This window comes from Sminthopsis crassicaudata, chromosome 4 (assembly GCF_048593235.1).
Source record: "Sminthopsis crassicaudata isolate SCR6 chromosome 4, ASM4859323v1, whole genome shotgun sequence".
Classification (NCBI taxonomy): Eukaryota; Metazoa; Chordata; class Mammalia; order Dasyuromorphia; family Dasyuridae; genus Sminthopsis; species Sminthopsis crassicaudata.
Genome location: NC_133620.1, coordinates 414,792,607 through 414,813,625, shown reverse-complemented (window position 1 = coordinate 414,813,625; position 21,019 = coordinate 414,792,607). Strand labels below are relative to the sequence as shown.

Genomic DNA, 21,019 nt, shown 5'->3' with positions numbered 1-21,019 from the left:
ATTAATTATATGGTATCTTTCAATTAAATTAAGAGATCAGCAGCATAATAATTATAGGAATCTGGAATGATAAATTTTGATTGGGCTGATGAACTTGTCTCATTCCGGTTGTATATATCTACTTATGTGGTCATTGAAGCAATGGCTACTTCTCGATGTTTGCCAATAATTTCCTCTGTGGATGAACTATAGCTGATAGATAGTTTAAAAGTTATGGCTGGAGTACTTCTGCAATGTGTATGCTGAACAAGAAGATATGGCTAAAGACTTTCATAGTCATCTCAGAATTCAATTAAATCATAAATCATAAGTAATTGAATACTGTTGAAACTACCTGACATTTTCCTTCTTTTTAGTAAGGACTTTATTAATAGATATAAATAGAAGAAACATTTATTAAACAATTGCTATATCTCAAACACCATAGACGTACTATATAATAAGAGGTTATTTACCAAGTATAGAGCAATTCCTCCTCCAATTAAAAAGCCACAATACACATCGACTGGGTGGTTCTTATACTGTGTTATCCTTGTTAAACCACAGATGATGCCACAGATGATAAATGAAAACACCAGGAGAGGTTTCAGGAGCTTAGAAGAATCCGTTAATGTAGAATTGAAGTACATCTTAAAAGAGAAAAAGTGATTGGATTCAGCTGACTGAGCATAGTGATTTTATTTTATTTTAAAGCATTCTTACTGTTTCAAAGTCAGAAACCAAAACTGCTAATTGTGAGATCATTGTAACAACTTTGACTTTTGGAGAAGGGAAAGTGAAGTAGAAAATTGAGGCAACTGTCTTTAGAGCAGAAGCAGTTTATCATAGTGGAGAGAACACTGGACTTGAAGTTGAGAAGATCTAGTTTCAAATCCTGCTTTAAGACTTACAAGCTATCTTTGTGCAAATTATTTTTCTGCCTAGAGTCAGTTTCCTCCTCTGTAGATATCACTCAAGACAAGCAGTGCTACAGATAATTACCTTTCTAGGTTCTTTCTCACAAGGACAGAAACTAAAATGGGATAATATATGTACAGTCATCTACTACAAAATGCCAAATAATGAATTCCAAGTGAGAGAAAAATATTCATTTGTCCCAGTTATTCAGATATGCCAGATTATTCAATACATGAACTGTTATGAAATAGAATTGTTTTAAAATGATGTCAAAAGAAACATTATTGTTATGTATGTAGAATAACTATGATTGTATCTTTTACAGGAACAGAAAACATTTCAAAGATGATATTTCATGACACTGATGATCTGACAGTAATCCTTTTACATTGTAAAAGTCTTCTGTGATTTTCTTTCATTTATTTATTTATTTTATGATATAGACAATCCCAAGTAGAGAGGGAATTTGTCTCTCACTTTTCTGTAGTATACATAATAAGCAAAGTTTTTGAGAACTCCTCCTATCTCCTACTAATATGTTGGTAATTATGCTTATTTTCTAGATTATTTTGCTATTGTTCAGGAGTTTGTTATGTCCAACTCCTTATGACCCATTTGGGGTTTTCTTGGTAAAGATTTTGAAGTTGTTTACCATTTTCTGCTCTAGCTCATTTTACAGTTGAGGAAACTGAAGCAAACAGTTAAGTAATTTGCCTAGGGTCACACTGCTAAAAACAAAAAAAAAAAACAAAAAAACAAAACAAAACAAAAAAAAACCAAGAGAGTCTAATCCTGGATTTGATCTCACACCTTCCTGATTCCAAGCCTAGAGCTCCATCCATTATGCCATCTAGCTACCCTCATGTAGTTCATGAAATAGCTTTTATTAATAGCAGTATGAAACCAAATAGACATTATAGATAATATTTTGTACTATATAACACAGGATTAGAGGAGAGGCCTATGATTTCATGGTAAGGAAAATTCCCCTACCAATGTGGGTTACAGTTTTACTGCAAATTAATAGTTTTGTAATATCACCTACACTAGAATTGAACTTAAATTATGGGTCACAACTCCATATGAGTTCTCATAACTGAATGTAGGAGTCACAATGATGTTATCAGCAAATTTTGATTTTTATACCTATTTTACTACCCATATGTAAAAATTTCTCTGGTGAAAAGGGTTGACAAGTGGAAGAAGTTAAGCTCTGTACCAGAGCAATGAAAAGCTAAATGCATTGATTGCCTATATGTATCACATACTCTATATGTATCAAAGGCAAAATCAGAATCTAATTTTTCCTATCTTCAAGGCTAACTCTCTTTCCATAATATCTTGCTGGATCTCTACTGTATAACATAATGGAAAACAATTATAGGATATTTTTTTAACACTTATGTTATTTAACACATGGACTAATTCATGGAATGGAATTCAGTTTTAAAGTTATGTCAAAGGAAACATTACTGTTAAATATGTAGTATAACTATATTATAATTGTATCTTTCATAGTAACAGAAAATGTTTTCAAGGATTGATGTTTCATAATACTGATGATCAGGCAGTAATCCTTTTGCATTGTCAAAAGTTCCCTGTGATTTTACTTCATGGCTATATGATGAAGACAATCCTTTATAGATAGTGAACTTCTCTCTCACTTTTCTGTAGTATACATAATAAAGAAATGACATAGTTACTTACTGAAATGTACACAGCTGCAAAGGCTGCTAGGGTGGCATGTTGAGAAGGGAATGACTTTCTGCCAAAGAAAGACAGTTAAATTATGATACCCTTTAATTTAAATATACAGTTATTATTCATCTTAAAAGACACAAGGTGGTAAAAGTCAGTCTTAAAAGCCATAAACTAATAATTAATAACTTCAATTTCAATTGTTTTCTAATGTGTTCATAAAAATAAATGCTGATAATCATCTTTGATTTGAAATATAATTTTTTTCTTGTTACATAAAGTTTGGAAGTGCCACTAAAGTAACTAATATGGTTGATTGAGAAATATATGTAATATATATTTACATGCTATTAGTTCACAGTTGGAAGGCTGAAATTTGTGACATTGAGAATATATTGAAATTATTTTCACTTTAAATAAATGTTTTCAAAAATTGAATTTTATAAAAGATCCTATAATACATCCAAAATTATACTTTTCTATGAAATAATAAAATAATTTTCTCTCCTTATAATTAAAGATCTAAGTGCTAGTATTTTATTTCTCAGATATCCCCCAATTTATCATCAGAGGAAAGCTGAGTGTTATTATCCTGTTTGTCAATACCAAGAATTTTGGAACATTCTAACATGAGGAAAATTTAAAAAAACAAACAAATAAACAAAAAAAAAACCCCTCAAAATGATAAAGGATGGCTAGAGGAAAAAAGATTTTAAAAATTGATTTTTTAAAAACATAGACTAGATGGATCATAAAATTATAAAACCACCATCCTGACTCTTTAGAACGATAAAAGAAATTCTCATGTAACAGGAACAAGACTTTAAGAGGCTTAGGGAAAGTCTGGCCTTAAATTTTGAAAAAGAAAAGAACAAAGATCTGTGAAATGGGTACATTTTAAAAGCAAATACATGCATCTTGATGGAAACTAGGCAATCTAATCCTTTCTTTATAAAAAGTTTTAGTGAGCATCTACCTTATACAAAGTATATATAGTATTTATACTACCAATGTCTTGATCTTTTTATAACTTTTAGCATAAATTTTATTCTTAAATTGATGATTTAAATTTGCTGGATGAAAAAAAGAACTATCCAAGAATTGTTATTAGCTATTGCTATCCTCTGATCCTTTTCTTTCATTTTAATCTTGTTTTTGAAATTTGATTTGATTTTACTAAAAACAACAACAACAACAACAATAAAAAACAAACAAACAAACAAACAAAAAAACAAGTCTTGATTTGACTGGCAATAGTATTTATTTGGTATCGTCAAAGATTTTTAGTGAAGTTGCCCAAGAAAGGATCTTGAAGGTCCCCTGGATTTATTCAAATGTGGCCTATTAATTTTCAGGCTACTGTTCTCTCTTTTTCTGTACTTTATCTTGAGAGATCTGAGGACCTTGTTAGATAACCCCTTCAAACTGACTTCTTAGTGCCATGTGATAGTTAGAAAAAGTCAATGGGATTCAGCATTGAGAGGTAGAGTTTCTAGACATATGGAGATGGTGACTTCTCTGTATTCTTTTCTGTTCAGACCATCTTGAGATTTATAGAATTCAGTCCTGAGTGTTACCATTTAAGAAAGACATTGATAAATTGGAGAGGGCCTAGAGGAGGAGAATCAGACTAGAGAATCAGTGAAATGACTAAGGGAACCGAGGAACAGAAGAAGCATGGTAACTTTTTTTCAATTATAATCCGCCATTGAAATCTGCAACTCTGTTGCCTTTTCCCTTTCCCAACCTCAGCCATGTAGATGTAAAATGTTTCTCAAGAATCCTATTGGTTGCTGGGATTATGAACATATGTGATGAATTCTGGAATTGTTCACAGGCACTGGGTGGGAGGGGGGGGAAATAAAAAGGAATGAGTTCAAAACCATGGCTTTTCTTCCATCTTGGGAACGTAAGTGCCAGGGCTCAGGATTTCTCCCCCAAAATTTTTGGTTCAGAGATAATTTGATGAATACATGTTATAATTTGTTCCAAGAACAAACTCTGTAGTTTTAAAAGGACTTATTTTGGTGAGAATGCCCCTTCAGAGATATTACTAGCTTTACCCTCCAGCCCCTACCTTCCTATAACTCTTAGCAGGGAAGAAATCATTTGGCTAGATACTGCTTTTCAAGGCTCTAATCAAGAAAGCTGTGACCTGCCTTTGCCATCAGAAGTTTAGCATTGACTGTGATATATCCAATGGACTAGTTTAGCCAGCAGTAATTTAGTCATCAAAGCACTTATTAAATGGGCCAGTATTCCCCACTCTTCTTTTTTTTTTTCTGGCTATTCTTTTCTATTGTTGGACTATTTGTCTTTGAGATGTCATCTAGGCAAAGAAAATTGGAAGAAAAGTCTGGAACTAGAGCAAGAGGAATATTTAGGCTGCTCATCCTCATCTTTTCTCCTACCTCAGGGGGAATCTTGATTGCAATATCTGAAAAATTGGTTCTCCCAGAAAACATAAACTTTGTGAAGCTAGCTGGAACTGCTTCTTAAGCCAGGACAAAGTGAAAAACTGGGAGAAACAAATAAATGAAAAGCAGAGAAAATGAAAGATCCATAAGCTAAACCTTTATTTTCCTAAATTATACATGTATATTTATAGATATAAATAAAAGCTATATATCTTTTGTTTTTAAAGGGAATCAGGTAGATTATGGATGATGTCTTGACTTTGCATGTGAATTAGATTTAAATGAGGTAGAGTTGCACAAAGTCACTAGCCTTGCTCTCTCTTCCAGTCACTGAAGTTCAGTGGCAAGAAAAAAAGTTGAGATAACTGGTAATGGTCTGGAATGTAGATGATCTTGGGCATCTTTGATTTGGTCTGTTCTGTACACTGAAATGGTTTTACTGAGTTGTAGCTTCTGTGTATGCTGTACCTTCTTGGAGTCACAAGAAAAACTTGGGTGGCAAATGGACAACAAAGGTATATGAGTAGCCCTGAAAAAGGCTCAGCAAACCTTCATAACAAAGTTGTTAGTGCTCCATGAACACTCCATACACCTTACTCTATAGGTAGTCCATATCTACAGTGTATACTTATGGAGTTGGTATTAATGGTCCATATGTAGTAATATATATGTGTATAGACATATAACTATATATGTGTGTGGATGTGTATGTTTGCACATACATATATAAGGATAAATTGGAGGGGAGTGATGTAGAGAGAGAGAAGTCTATGCTGCGTTTTCCAAGGTTCTTCTGCTCCGGGTACCTGATCCTGTTATAATAGACTTTACCCATCATTCTGATGGTATGTTCAAAATGCTAGATGAGAAAATGAAAACTGGTCCTTGGCACTCAATTTCCCACTTGTTTTTTGTTTTTTATTTAAGTATTTGAAGATTTGTTCATGGAGAAGTCATGGAAGACTTGCTCTATTTAACCTCAGGGGGCAGCATCAGGAGCAATGAATAAAAGCATCAAAAGGGACAAATTTAGGTTTAATGGCATGAAAAAACACTTCATGTCAATTAGACAGTGATAGATATTGGTTATTTGATTCCATTGATCTTAGAGTTGTATAGAGATTAAGAGATCACACTGAGTGACTTTCCCATGCTCACCCTGTCTGTACATGTCAGAGATGGTACTAAAATCTTGCTATTCTTGGTTCCAAGGCTAACTCTTTATCCACTCTGTCAAGCTACTTTATGAAAGCAGAATTAAATGTCTCAGTATTAAGTGATTTAAGGAAAATCATCAAGGAGAGAAAGGATGAACATTGGGATTATGTCACAATCAAGATTTTTTTTGAGACAACTTGGAATAATAGTTTGCTGCAGAAGTCCTTTCTAACTTTAAAATCCTTAGAATTTTGAAATATTTTTTAAAAATACACTAAAGAAACCTGAGAGGAAAAATTTGAGGAATGGCAAGTTTAGAAATAATTTAGCTTCATAAATGAATCTTTTAAACTTTTCCTGGAAGAAACAGAAATCCATATCCAAAAGGAATCTTTATTCTCATATTCCCATGGAAGGGATTTAGAGAACCTATCTAAAATGATACCATTACTAATCTGAGGATTTTGTTTTTAGTATAGACATTCATAAATAACTAAAATTTCCAAAGATACTCAGACTTATTTTCAAGGAGGTTTTTTTAGAAAGGAAATCTACACAAGTAAAAATGTTGTAATTTCACTGCTACTTGGGTTCACTTACAAGACTCACATGGAGAAAAATGAGGAATGTTTTTGATTAGCAATAGAGATAGATACACTAATATGAAGATTCTCTCCAATGGCATTTTCAATATAAGAGGATAGTAAAATGAAGAGGGAAGGGGATGAAGGACTGTAGCAGCAGATACATACAGACTTTGGAAATAAATTTACTCCTCAGAATGATTTGCTGAGTAGAAATATGTGAATCACTAAAACAGTTATTTGAAATAAATTTTCTGAAGACAACAATAACTATACTCTTGATTTTTATAAGAACAGAGAAAGCATGAAAAATACATATGGTTTTAGAGGGAAATGGCAGAAAAATGATTAAATTGTCAAGAATGAGAGAGAAAGATATTGAGAACTTAAACTTAAATAATGAAGCATCTTTGAATAAAATGATTAATAAAGGAAAGTCTTTGAAACATTAATCTCAAGGGAGTGAACAAAATACTAGGTTGTCAATGGAGGAACTAGTAAACTCAGTAAGCTATTTATTGCTCTAGGGGGAATTTGTGAATGCGATGCCAGAAATATCAAAACAACTTCTGGGACATGATGAATGTAAAATAAAAGTCATTCACAATTGCATTAGAATACCTCTGAAAAAAAAATCATCATTTAAGTTCCAGAGCTCCTAACCAAGAATTCTGAACATGACTCCAGAAGTTAGTAGGTAGCAAGAGATTTCTGACAGATTATAAAAAACAATGAATATAAAAAAAACACAAACACATTCTCAAGTTTTAAAAGAGAAGAGATGGGTTGTCAAACTTGACCCATGTGGTCTACTAGCCTGCCCCAGAGGAAAAACATCATAAAAGTCTCAAGAAATAGCATCAAATAAAATTTTATGGGACCATGGTTCAATAAAAAATATATTTAGAGTATTTAGAGAAGAAAACTTAAAAATTGGGAAAGTATAAAATAGGAGACAAGGACTGTTTCAGATTTTGAAAATGAGTCTTTAACCAATAGAATTTCATAAACAGAAACACATTATAAGTTAAGTTGAAGAAAATAATACAATATTCTTCAGTGGTATCAGCAAGAGAACCTTGCATGGAATTAATTTTTAAAAAGTTAAAAACAAAAACAGCCTTGCAAATAACTAGAGGTATTCCCAAGTGGAATGGGCCATCAGGATAGATATTAGATTTCTCTATAACTGGATGTCTTCAGTCAAAGTTTGGCTGATTTTTAGGTAAGGCTTGGATTAGGTGTTCACTGAGGACTCTTCTAGCTCAGAAATCCTACAATTCTGTGAAATAGTCACCAAGGACAAATAACTATTTATGTCACATAACATCAAAGAATGAGCACCATTAAGTTTTACTAGCTAGATATCCTCTAGTGAGACCATAAAAATACTAACCAGCCCATGGAGATGTTTTCCTCCTGACTTTACATTTTGATAATGTAGGACATAATTTGCGAAATATCAAAGTTGTATAGCTTACAGAGCTCCATGGGTTCATTCTCCTTCTAAAGCAGAATGGGTCATCTTATTTAAGATAAATTGCCATCATGGAGAGGCATAGACCTTTAAGTATGAGCTACCATTGATTTTAAACTATCCCAATTGGGCAAATTATATCAGCCAAATCAAACCATGGAACAGGATGATATGACTCACTGAATGATTTCCAAAGACTGGGAATGAGCCACCAAAAACTGTGAGGATTGTTATCTTTGATTGTTGGATCCTGTTCTTGTAATTCAATGACTATTGGAATCTCTGAGTAAAAGAAATGCAAAGCATCACACTAAATAATATAACTTGGTGTGTTTAAAATACAATCTTAAACATATATACATATATCACTCTTCTTTAGATCTCAATGTTTCTAACCTTCCACTGTTAATGACTGTGAGGTCAGATCCTGAGCAGATGTCTTCTACAATGTAAGAATTTTCTTTGCAAGATACATTCAGAGATGTGTAATTTGGCTTGCATACAGTCAGAAAATATGGTGCTTGGTATCCTGTTGATAGTTGTATAATATCAGTGATAAGAGCAGTAGAACAAAGTCCAAATACATGAACCCCTGTAAAGAAAAAGAAAACACAAAATAAAGACTGTTAGCTGCTCAGTGCTTATCTTGCTCCTTTATTATTTATAATGTTTAATAACATTTAAAAATAATCCCCAAATTGCTTGTAATACATAATATAAATATTTATTCTAAGGTGGTCATTTGTCCTGGTATTATTTGTTTCAGAAACTACCCTCTTTAGAGAATTCTTAATCTTGCAATGCAGCTAATTGAAAGTATAGAAGCTCAACTAATCCTCTTAAAGTCCATCAATATTAGTGATTTTGCTGTAGTATCAAAGGGTTTGTAGAGGTTCCAGGATATTACCAATGGCAATGTTCTCAAGAATGTTCATAGCCAGAAAAGAAGGTGATCAAGTAATGCAATACAAACAACAAATAACAGATGGTTGTTTGGGTTATACCTTCAATCTTGTCATTACAAGCAACTGTTTCTCTTCTATATTCATGAATTGTGAAATAATTTTATCTGATTATAATCTTTGATCATTCTAACCTTTCCTCTGCCTTGATACTCTTAACTTTGTTCTTTGTCTTCACTGTGATCTCTAATTACTTTATCCCACAATTCCTTTTTAGGCCATCATCATCCTTGGACTGACTATATTTTCTCCCTTCCCCATCAGGATTTATTGATGAGCCAGTTCAACTGTGTTATGTCTTCTGGTCAAGTCTCTCGTGCCCTTTTCTCATCACCAATATTGCCTTCTCTGGCTTTAGTCTAAATAATGCCAAACATCTACTATTCATTCACTATTTATTGAGTCAAGCTGGAGAAAATCATGAAGTTGTGCTGGACTGAGTCTTCTACACATTTATGTTATATAATCTTCACTGGGTCCTTACTATATAGCAAGGCAGTTATTTTACATGTCACTAATCAATTCACTATCCTACTTCCCCTCCCTTGCTCCATCTACCATATCAGCTGAAGATCTTGGTCATATTTCATTGAAAAAAACCTGAGGCCATCTATCAAGAATTCCTTCTTTTTTTCCTATGTCTCTCCCTCCTTTTCCTTCTCATTTTGCTTCAATAAGATGCTTTCTTTGCTTTATTATCTTTTTCACTCCCTGTCTCACATGAAGAGGTAGTCCATCTAAAGATAAATGCTTTTAGTTGCAAAAATGATCTTATTCTAATCCTGTTTTCTTAACAGATTGAGTCTCTCTATTATTCTCACTGATCTTCAATCTCTTTCTGTCTACTGGCTATTTCTTTTCTGCTTATTAACCATCCTCTTTAATTCTCAAAAAAACCTTAGACCCTTATGTTATCCATGAACTATCATTCTATATCTCTTCTTTCTTTCACAGTTAAACCATAATAGATGCCTCCATTTCCTTTTTTTCATACACTTTTTTTTAACTCTCAGAAGTCTAGCTTACAACCTCTTCATTTAATATAACTAGTCTCTCAAGCTGCCACTGATCTCTCAATTGTCAGATTTCATGACCATTACCCAATCTTCATCCTTTTTTGATTTCTTTTTTAGCATTTTGGCATTTTTGAATTATCTTTTTTTCCTTTATAATCTTTTCTTTTTTGTGGCATTTCTGTTTCCTATCTGGCTGCTTCTTCTTATTTTCCATTACTGGATCTATCCTGGGTTCTGTATTGATCCATCTTTTCTAATTTTATATGATTTTGCTTGATGATCTCATCATCTCCCATAGATTCAGTTCTCCTCTTATGTTGGTGATTGTTGAATCTACTTAGCTAGCCTTAACTTTTCTTGACTTTGAGTCCTGCATCTCGAACTGCCTATTGGACATCTCATACTAGATATCCTGTAGACATCTTAAACTAAACATGCTTAAAACTGAATCTGTTGTCTCTGCCCTCCCTCTTCATAATCTCCTGATCACTGTTTAGGACACCACCAGTTTCCAAGGCATTCAAATTCTCAATCTAGGCATGATCTTTGACTATTATCTTCTCTTACCTTTTACGACCAATCAGTTCCAAAATCCTTTCAATTTTGCCTTTACAACATCTTTTATATATGTTACCTTCTCTGCTCTGACACTGCCACCATCCTAGTGCAGACCCTCATCACCTCATTCCTGGAAGATTGCAATTGCCTTCTTGTTAGTCTTCCTGCCTCAAGTCTCTCTCAATTGTACTCTCTAGGAAGAGTCTCCCTAGAGCAAGAGGAGTTCCTGAGTTATTCACCTTGTATCTACATCATTCCCATATTTGCCCACTTTTCTATTGAATTTAAAGCTATGCCAAATTAAGTCAACAATCTATAAAATAAGTAGTTGGACTGGACAACTTTTAATATTTCTTTTTTAGCTATCGTTGTAAGATCCTTTGACTCTGAAATTTGATCACAATTTCTAGTTTTACCCAAACATTTTTGATTCTGATTTCTTCATCTTTAGGATTTATACTGCTGAATGATTCCTTTCTATGAGAACAGGTCAGGACTTTTAAGTCTCATTCCACTTGACTAGCCTAGATCTGGATTGTATCCCCTTCTGTAAACTCCTTGCCCTGTAGTCTCCCATATCTGAGTACTGATGGAATATGAAATGGAGAAGCTCCAAGAATGCTAAAAATTGGGCATTCTAGGAAGATTCTACCTAAAACAAGAAGACTTACTGAGTTATTCACCTCATCTTTAAGTTGTTCCCATATTATCTGCCCACTTCTCTATTACATTTTAAAGCTATGACAAGTCAAATATACAAACTTCTATTAATGCTTACTATGTATAGCAGGCTAATGCCTATTCTATGCCTGGTATTGTGTTAAGCACTGCCATTAAAAGATATTTTTTTCTTTTAGAAAAAAAAAACAATTCAATTCTAGATATCATATCTGCTCTAGTTTTTGACCTTCTGGGAAATTTTTCTGTTTTCTTCCCACTAACTTAAGTGGCTTTCTTAGGATTGCCAATCCCCCAATGCAATGCATAACTGAATTCTTTTTTCTTTTTTTGTTTGGGAGGTGGAAGAGGGTGGAAGTGAGTGGAAGTGAGTCATGTTGAATAAATACTATATTAAGAAGAATGCTTTGGTAGTGTAAAAGTGATGCATTTAATTTGGTATTTTGTAGAAAAGGATCTTTTCCCTCTCTATTTTAGAGGAAAATAGGTAACTTGGCAGTTATTTATTATTGCTCTTATTATTATCTTACATTTACATAGTACTTAAGACTTGCAAATTGCTTTGCATATATTATTCAATTTTATTAAGTTTTTATTGACCAAAGTAAATCATATAATCCCATCATGTTATACCATCTTTTGTATTCACAGGCTTGCTACATAGAAATGCCAGCTGCACTCTTCACATAGTATTAGGGCTTCTTAAACCAATCTGACTGCCTAAAGGTTTTGATTCTGGTCTAATTTCATTGTTTCTTAGTCTGTCAGTGGTCGTCAAACTTTTTAAATAGGGGGCCAGTTCACTGTCCCTCAGACTGTTGGAGGGCCAGACTATAGTAAAAACAAAAGCTCACACTCTGTCTCTGCCCCTCAGCCCATTTGCCATAACCCAACAGGCCACATAAACGTCCTCAGTGGGCAGCATCTAAGTCATTGCATATTTAGTCTTAGACTAAGTACCTTAGTCAAAATTGGCTAAGGTATATCCAGTCAGTAGCAAATCCAGATAATAAAGGCCAAAGATGAACAATCCTTTCCTCCAATGAGCCCACTATCAAATAATGTTAAGGCAAAAAGTACTAGAAAGTTATTACTTGTGAATCTTGCTAATAGGAAAAATGGAAATTGTAAATATCACATTTTAAGTGCCAGCTCTAGGATTTTGGGTTAACTAATGGCTTCTTTCTCAAGAATTATGTTATACTTGAAATTATACAACTTAATTATAGCTTCAAAAACTTAGAATCTGTAATTAAATAAAACATTTCTCTTTGAAAAAGCATTCCTTTTTTTGCAGTTAGTTTTCTAACCTACCAACAAATCTGACGGCTCTTCTAAGGAAAGAGTTGAAGTTGCAGCCTCCTGCATTTATATTGGGCTCCATTCCAATTCCATTTCTCCTTTTGGACAGGCAACAGTAGAGAATTCCTTCTCCTACCATTATCTGCAATGACAAAAGGGCGTTCATAGTGAATTTAACAGTTACAAATGAATTCAATAGGGCATGAAGAGAGTAGATATAATTTAACAGGGTAAAATGTAAAATGTTGCTGGCTTAAATGTACTTGCATTTAAAAGCTTTCAATTGGTAAGCAATTTTCCCTGAGTACCTGAACCCAGGGAGAAAGAAGAGGGTGAATGGGGTCATCACAAATAGCATTAGGAGATTTTGGATTCCTACTTAATGGTCAGGAGTTTAAGGTACATCTTGGCATTTGCCAGAGGTGGAAACACTCAGCCTTTGGCCTCTTGCCCAGCAACACCCTGTGGTGTCTAATTGATAAATTGTATGATGATCCAGCCTGCCCTACAACTGTTAGAGTCTTGGCATTTTATCACTATTATTATGAAAAAAAAAGATGAGTGAGAGCTAGCTGATGCAAGTTCTCTATTAGTCAGATTGGGGACATTTTACAAACTGGTTCATGCAATGAACCAGATGATCATTCTAACTCCTGGTGCCACTTGAAATCTTTGTCTTGTCTTTTAATCTTTGTTTTGTGTTTTCTTTTACAATTATGGGAAAGAAATTTCCAGTATAGCAATGCTTGCTTCCTAGCTAGGTAGTCTAATTGTGACACAGATGTGGAAGAAGTAGGACAATATTTGGAACTGAGTTATATTTGAAGATTTTTTTCCTATAGAGCTATAATATGGAATTTTTTACCTTATTAAGGAAGAAGTTATGTGATGATGTCATAGAGACAGTCTGACCATAGTCAGAAGGAATAGCCTGTAATCCAGATAATATGTCCTTTACCATGAAAGGTTAGAGGACAAGCATCCCATTTGAAGGTTATCAAGATAATGGAACCCAGATATAATTTGTAGAGATAAGGTAAAATGATCAATAATATCTTAGAAGTCAGTTCTCTGGGCCAAAGACTTCTTTGATTCTCATAGTAATTATAGGAATAATAATATTAGCATAATACATTACTTGAAAGTGATATGAATATCAGTGTCTATAGAAATGAAGAGGAAAAAATGATGACATATTTGCTTGCTAGATTTGTAGCGTTCTTCTAGGAGAAAAGGAAGTTTATCAATATTGATAGGGTGTAATCAATTTTACTTCCCCTTTACTAAATATCATCTGGACTTTTCATTTCATCAGTATGGGGCACAGCTGTTGCAGAAATCACCTCCACTGATTTAAGTCACCAATGAGTTCATAAATTATTACATTAGAGAAGAGCATCACGGTTATAATGGTGGATAGGAGTCAGAAATATTTGGGTTCAAGTCCAACCTCAGACATACGATAGGTCAGTGACCATGAATAAGGCCTTTTAACTTCTCAGTATATTTCAACACAACATGCTAAAAACTAGTAGGTATAGATAAAATAGGGACCCGAGTTTTATATTTTGCTTCATTCTAAAACAAATTGAATACCATTTTTTTTAATTTTAGGAGGAGAATGATATGGTTAAGTATTTACTTGACATTTTTCTTCATTTGATATAGAAGCCATGGCATGAACTTTGCAAATTATTTCAGTTGCCTTAGATTAGACCTCTCTTTGGGGACTAGCAGTGCTTATCAGTTTGTTTTCTAATACTACTGTTATGTCCCCCTCAGTAAAATTGTTATTGTTGTTTGTCTTTCATTCTCAAAGTAGACCATGACACCAGGAAGGTATAATCATGACTTGCAAGTGATTTGGTTTTAAGTGAGGGACAGCTATGCAAAGTCACCAACTTCACTATCTCCTCGAGAACCATCTGAGTCCAGTGGCAATATATAAATAAGGATGAATGGCAATGGCCTCCTCAGTGAGATAATGGCAGGACAGCAGTGTGTTTCCAGGATCATGATTTAATAAGAAAAATGTGATTAATTGCCACTTGCCATATGAAAGTGAAATGCATTTAATTTCCAATAAGGAGAGCAGCAGAGCAAAATTACTGTCATGGAAAATATCTATATGTTGCCTTTGGGGGGATATTAAACAGTGACTAGCTTTAAGGGATGTATTGTGCTAAATTTCTTTTGTAAAGCAGGGTTGCAGCATTTGGATATGGCTTCTGTTACTGCCACAGCAAGGATAACTTTCCCTTTCCAAATACTTTCTGAACAATTATTATAATATCTCCTAGGTTTCAAATTGCAATGAGGTCTTAGAAAACTTGAACATATTTATGGTCTAACATTCTGATTATATAAGCTTCCAAAGCTAAGATTATCACCACAGGAGCTATAGACAAATCCAGACAAGGTTTGCTTCTTTCTGAATAATAAATGGATTAATTATGCTGAGACATGCAAAAAAATTTGTTAAGGAATGCATCTCTCTTTCCTATATGAATTCTGGAAAAACCTATATGGTGAGGCACAACTTTGCTCAGATGTTTTATTTTATTTATTTTTTTTTGAGATTACTGTCTTTATTGGATCTAAACACATCTGTTCCCCTTCCTCCTTCTTCTCCATCCCATACTTGACTCTGAGCTTATTTTTTTCCTTTTTTTAGGTTATACTTGGGGAAGAATTTAACGGTTGAGAATAACAAAGAATAGAGGGAAACGTGCTAGTTATAAGATCTGAATCTGATTTAGTGTGTCACTAAATAATTGCCTGTTATTGGTCAGTTATAAAATCAGGCATTTAGAGCTGGAAGGGATTTTAGAAGCCAATAAGTGCAACCCTTAAGTTTTGTAGATAGGAAATTGAGTCATAGAAAAGTTAAATGTTTTGTCCAGCATTATATAGCATTAAATTTCTGAGGCAGGATTTGAAATCACATCTTTTAAGTACAGTTCTCTATTCTCTCTACTACTTTGCTTCTTTTATTTAACTTCTCTGAGCCTCAGTTTCCTTATCTGTATAATAGTGATGATAATAGCAATTGATATTCATATAACACTTTTAAGTTGAAGCAGAATAGCATAGTTGGAAACAAGCCTCCAAATCAGAAAGATATGGCTACAAGTCTTATTCTATCTTAGACAATGGCTCTGTGAATATAGAAAATAATTTAAGTTTCAGGGATTCAGGCAGCTCTCTAAAACTATAAACTGCATAGCTATTTCCAATATGCAGTGGGAGAGGGAATTTCCCCATTGGGAGTTCCCTAAACCAATTAAATCACAAGTTTCTCCTAAAAAATTGCAAAAAATTTCACATACATCTGGGAGTCTATCTCAGAACAACTTTATAAGGTAATTACTACAATTGCTGGTAACTTTGGTTAGCTTGTATACAATTTCTTTTTTTTATTATAGTTTTTTTATTTACAAGATATATGCATGGGCAATTTTTCAGCATTGACAATTGCAAAACCTTTTGTTCCAACTTTTCCCCTCTTTCCCTTATCCCTTCCCCCAGATGGCAGATTAACCAATATATGTTAAATATGTTAAGTATAAGTTAAGTACAATATATGTTTGTATATAATTCTTTATATAGATTTATTTAATGTGAAAATGAGCTGAGAGTCATGTAGCTTAGAAAAGGGGGTCCTTGCAGAGGGCCTATGCAACAAATTATTTAAGGCAAGCATTCTACCTCCCAGGATTGTTTTGGGGATAAAATAATATTTTAAGTGATTAGCACGGTTTCTGACACAAAGTAGGTACTATAAAAATATTAGCTTTTATTAGTTATTATTATGTTATTGTGACTTTGTGATTCTGAGTAGTTCAAGGGCAGAGTTTCTTAATCTGAGCACCATAGTTTTTAAAATATACATTGGGGAGGGTCAGCTAGGTGTCACAGCTCTAAAGTCAGGAGGACCTGAGTTTAAATTTGACCTCAGACACTACACTTCCTAGCTGTGTGACCCTGGGCAAATCACTTAACCCCAATTGCCTCAGCAAAAACAAACAAACAAACAAAAAACTTTGATAACTATTTCAATATAATTTTTTTAAAGTCATCTATCTTATTTTATACATTTTAAACCTTCATTCTTGCAAAAATGGTTGAATAAACTGTGATATATAAATCTAATGGAATAATGTTAAGCTATAGTAAATGATAAAAGGTTTAATTTTTAGAAAAAGTTTAATTTTCCTTCTATCCAGGAAGACTTGTAAGAAATGATGCAGAGTTAAGTGAGTAGAACTAGAAGAACATTTTCTACAATAACAATAATATTGAAAAAAATCACTTTCTATAGGCTTAGAAGCTGACAATCAGATGATAAATCATGATTCCAGAAATAGGCAGCTCAAAACCTGACAGAGAGTGATGAACTTGGAGTGCAGATTTTTCTTTTTTTGTTGTTTTTGGTCATGCACAATGCAGGAATTTTTCTTACTATACATATTTCTAAATAATGTTTTCTCTATTGGGAGATGGAGGTGGAAAGGGTGAAGGTAGACCTTCATTTGAAAGATATTGATTTAAAACAAAAAGAAATCATTTTGAGAATGGGTCCAAAGACAACAAAACTGCCAAAGAGGTTCATGACCCTCAAAAGATTAAGAACCCTCTCTAAGATTAGAATACCTCAATTACTTTTTCCCACAAATTGCAATTTAAAGCTAATTCAAAGAAGTGTGAGTCACATGGGCAACAATTTGGTGTTGAAATTGCAAGCCTAATTAAAATACTAAGACATATAAGCAATGTTAAGAGAGGAAGCAATGACATCAGCTGAACTGAGAAAGTTCTCCCTCTTAGCTATATCAATGGCAGTTGTGGTAGAAGAAGAATTGTGAATGTTCACAAAGCCAAATCTTTAAATTCTCAAAATGTGAGACAGTAATTACAGCAAGATTAAGCTCATTAAAAATATCTCATGTTTTGTTTACTTATTTAAATTAAAAGCAATATTGGCACTTTAGCCTTGGGGGATGATTTTTATTTTATTAAATGTTAAAAGTACTTTCTGTCTCTTGAATGTTAAAGGTCTATTAGAGAGTTTGAGAAAAGAGACATGGGATTCTGTGCATAATAGTACATATCTGTAATTGCTGCTATTGGGAAGGCTGAGGTAAATGAATTACTGGAGATCAGGAATTCAAATTGGAGCAGGGTTAAGGCAGACTGGGGGAATATGAAAGGCATATAAAAGTGAAATACTTGAACCACATAAGGAGGGACACATTGACCTACAGTAGAAAAACGAAGTTTCAGCTTCTATGGTGATCATTAGTAGGATTGACTTGTGAATGGTTGTACTTCCAACACAGGTGAGATTGGAAGACCCAGTTTCAGAAAAATAAAAGAGGCAAGAGTATATTTTATTATTCTGGACCACAGTAATCTCTTTAAAAGTGAATATTTGTGTATGTGTACAGAAAAGTACACATGAGCCCATGTGATATCTATGCATATAAATGCATTTTTTTGAATGTAGTCTGAACTACTTTCAAATACAATGTTACTGTTCTAATCGCCTCCACTCATTGTAGTGGGAGTAACATTAATTTGGAAAGCCTTTTGAGATCCCCTGAATATGAGAAGTATAATGGAAAATTAAATTCCAATTTCAGCTTTTGATTCTATTAGTAAACTCCAAAAGGCTCTGTATAATGTATTTTCAGTACTCAAAATGTATTATATCTATTTAGTATCAAGGGAAAGATTTATGAAGAAAAGCCTATGCTAAACATTGGCTACAGAAACATTCTATTCTGAAATCTTTGTTTCTAAAAATGAAGACTCCTAAAACCCCTAGACTCTTGGAGCTAGAAAGAACCTTAGAGACTGCCTTACCCAACCAACTCCCTTATCCAAACAAAAAATCCCTTCCATAAAGTCTCTGACAAGAGATCATCAAACCCATATGCTTAAAAAACTTTTATTAACAAGCAACTCATTAGATTCTAAAGATAGTTGTGATGATGTGATGACATTATAAGTAGATCATTTTGAAAACTCTAAGTAGAAATTAGTGTTAAGCTTCTTGAACAAGGGGGACTTTTTTCTTGACTGTATTTTTATTCTAAATAGTTAGCCTAGTATGCCAGATGTATATTTTCACTTGAGGAAATTCCTTCCTCCGAGGCAGATCAGCAATTTTTCTATAGCCTAATTAATATCTTAGAGAGGGCTCTGGATCACTGAGAGGTTAGGTGATTTGCCCTTAGTCACACAGTCAGAAGCTGTTAGCTAGACTTTATTCCAAGTTTTCATCTCTATGCAGTTTGCTACATTGCCTTTCTCCTTCCATGTAAGACACTGTCAAACTGAATTAAATTGAATGGAATAGAAAGTATTCTATTCCATTTTTGGACTGTCCTAATTATTAGAAATATTTTCTTTTGAGATGAACTGTTTTCTGGTACCTATACCACATATATCCAATTTTCTTCCCTTCCATTTCCTCACTCTTTTCTGTTGCCTTCTCCCATTTTAAAAATAAGGTCTTTCAGGAGAGAGACTATCTTATCTGTGTGTTTGTCTGTGTTCTTATCTGTGTGTTTGTCTGTGGGTGTCTCCAGAATTTATCATAGCACCTGAAAATACGAAGAATTTAATATTAATTCAATCAATCTATCAATCATGGGCTTACCTCTTTATCTACTATTTAGAGCTACTTCAGATAAGTTTAATACTTTTTACATGACATTCCCTGAAATATTTGAAGATAAATAAATCATATCCCCTTTAAGTTTTTTTTTTCCCTATCCAATTAAATCCTATTCATTCTCTGAGGTCTGGTTCAAGTTTTTTCTTATGGTCTTTCCTGATTACTCCAGCCTACATTAATCTTCTTTAGAGACCCCATGGAATTATTTTGTTGCTACATATACATATTCATTGATTTTTCTCATAATTTTTTATTTCATCAACAATGAAGAAAAATCTTCACTAGATGAATGATGCTTATCTTCTTTTTCTTAGGAATATAACTTGCTGACAATAAATATGACTTTTCCCCAGGAGAAAGCTGATTCAAAAATGGTAACGGGAGTAAGTCAATTCATAAGTGACTTTTATTAAAAACCTGGTTTAAATATAACTTTAATTAACTGAGTCAATATCTAATGACTTTAATGAGAACTAAGGAGGCCAAGAAGGAAAATGTTTTTGTGATGTGAATGTAAATTATTTATCCTTGAAACTCAAATTTCATTACTGCTAGGTGCTTTATGGATACAGATGGATGATCTTTATCAAATTCTTATAGATGCTACTGAAGAATAGCCACTATAAGATCTACCTGCTTGTTCATCTGAGATACAATGAAAAGTTAAGTCACTTGCCCAAGGTCACATATTTAGTACATGTCTGAAGCTGGATTTGAACTCATGAAGATGAGTTTCTTGATTCCAGGCCTGCCACTCCATTCACTGTACTATCTAACTGCCCTTGTCCTAAAGTTAGAACTGTCTAAAAATAAAATGGATTGCTCCACTGAGTTATATTTCACTGGAATTCTTCATGTAGAAATTAGATAGACCACTTTAGGAATATTATTGTTTTGGATATACACTTTTGATGGGATTCATATTTCGCAAGTTTTCAGTCATCTTTTGTCCAACTCTAGAATTCTGTGCCTGAAAGAATATAATTGGAAGTCTTTTCAAGGTAACATTTAAGGAAGTCCCAGTCCTGCCAAGTTTTGTTATCAGTGTTCTAAGCTTCAAATGCTAGGAGGAATGATATAGCATTCTAGGAGTGGAATCTTGGACCCAGGAGACCTTGGATGTAACCTTAAATACTTTCATGTGACCCAAGAAAATTCATTTGATTTCCCAGAAACTCAGTTTGCTTATTTTTAAAATGCAGATGATAACTTTGGTAGTACCTATCTCAGTATTATGATGAGAAAAGTGTTTAGAGAATCTTAAAATACTAAAAATGCGACCTGTTATTATTAAACCAGAATGAAATAGGCTTTGAAAGACTGGGAAACATTTTCCAAACTGAATTATTCTGTGAACTAAAAGCAACCCTCTCTAATGAAATTCAACAACTTTTTTCAAAAAGGAAGAACAATGAATTTGCTAAAGTGTTTTTAGAATGTATGATTAGACAGTTCTTGTGAAAGAAAATTATAATCTGTCCCCTTTCAGTAAAGTGTATTTGGCAGCACCATTAAAACTTACTTAACCTTTCCATGCCTGATGCTATGATAAGCAGTATATAGTCAGATTGCTTGCTTTTTGGGGGAGTG

At 33.5% G+C, this 21,019-nt stretch overlaps 1 protein-coding gene across 1 annotated transcript in view; it reads right to left on the bottom strand.

Annotated features, from left to right (window-relative positions):
- PLPPR4 (phospholipid phosphatase related 4) overlaps window positions 1-21,019 on the bottom strand; it is a 61,817-nt gene that overhangs the window by 8,127 nt on the left and 32,671 nt on the right. The window contains exons 3-6 of the mRNA XM_074262765.1: window positions 12,760-12,889; window positions 8,628-8,823; window positions 2,605-2,662; window positions 456-629 (exon numbers count right to left, since the gene is read on the bottom strand). Of these exons, the coding sequence (XP_074118866.1) occupies window positions 456-629; window positions 2,605-2,662; window positions 8,628-8,823; window positions 12,760-12,889 (558 nt within the window). The remainder of the gene's footprint in view (window positions 1-455; window positions 630-2,604; window positions 2,663-8,627; window positions 8,824-12,759; window positions 12,890-21,019) is intronic.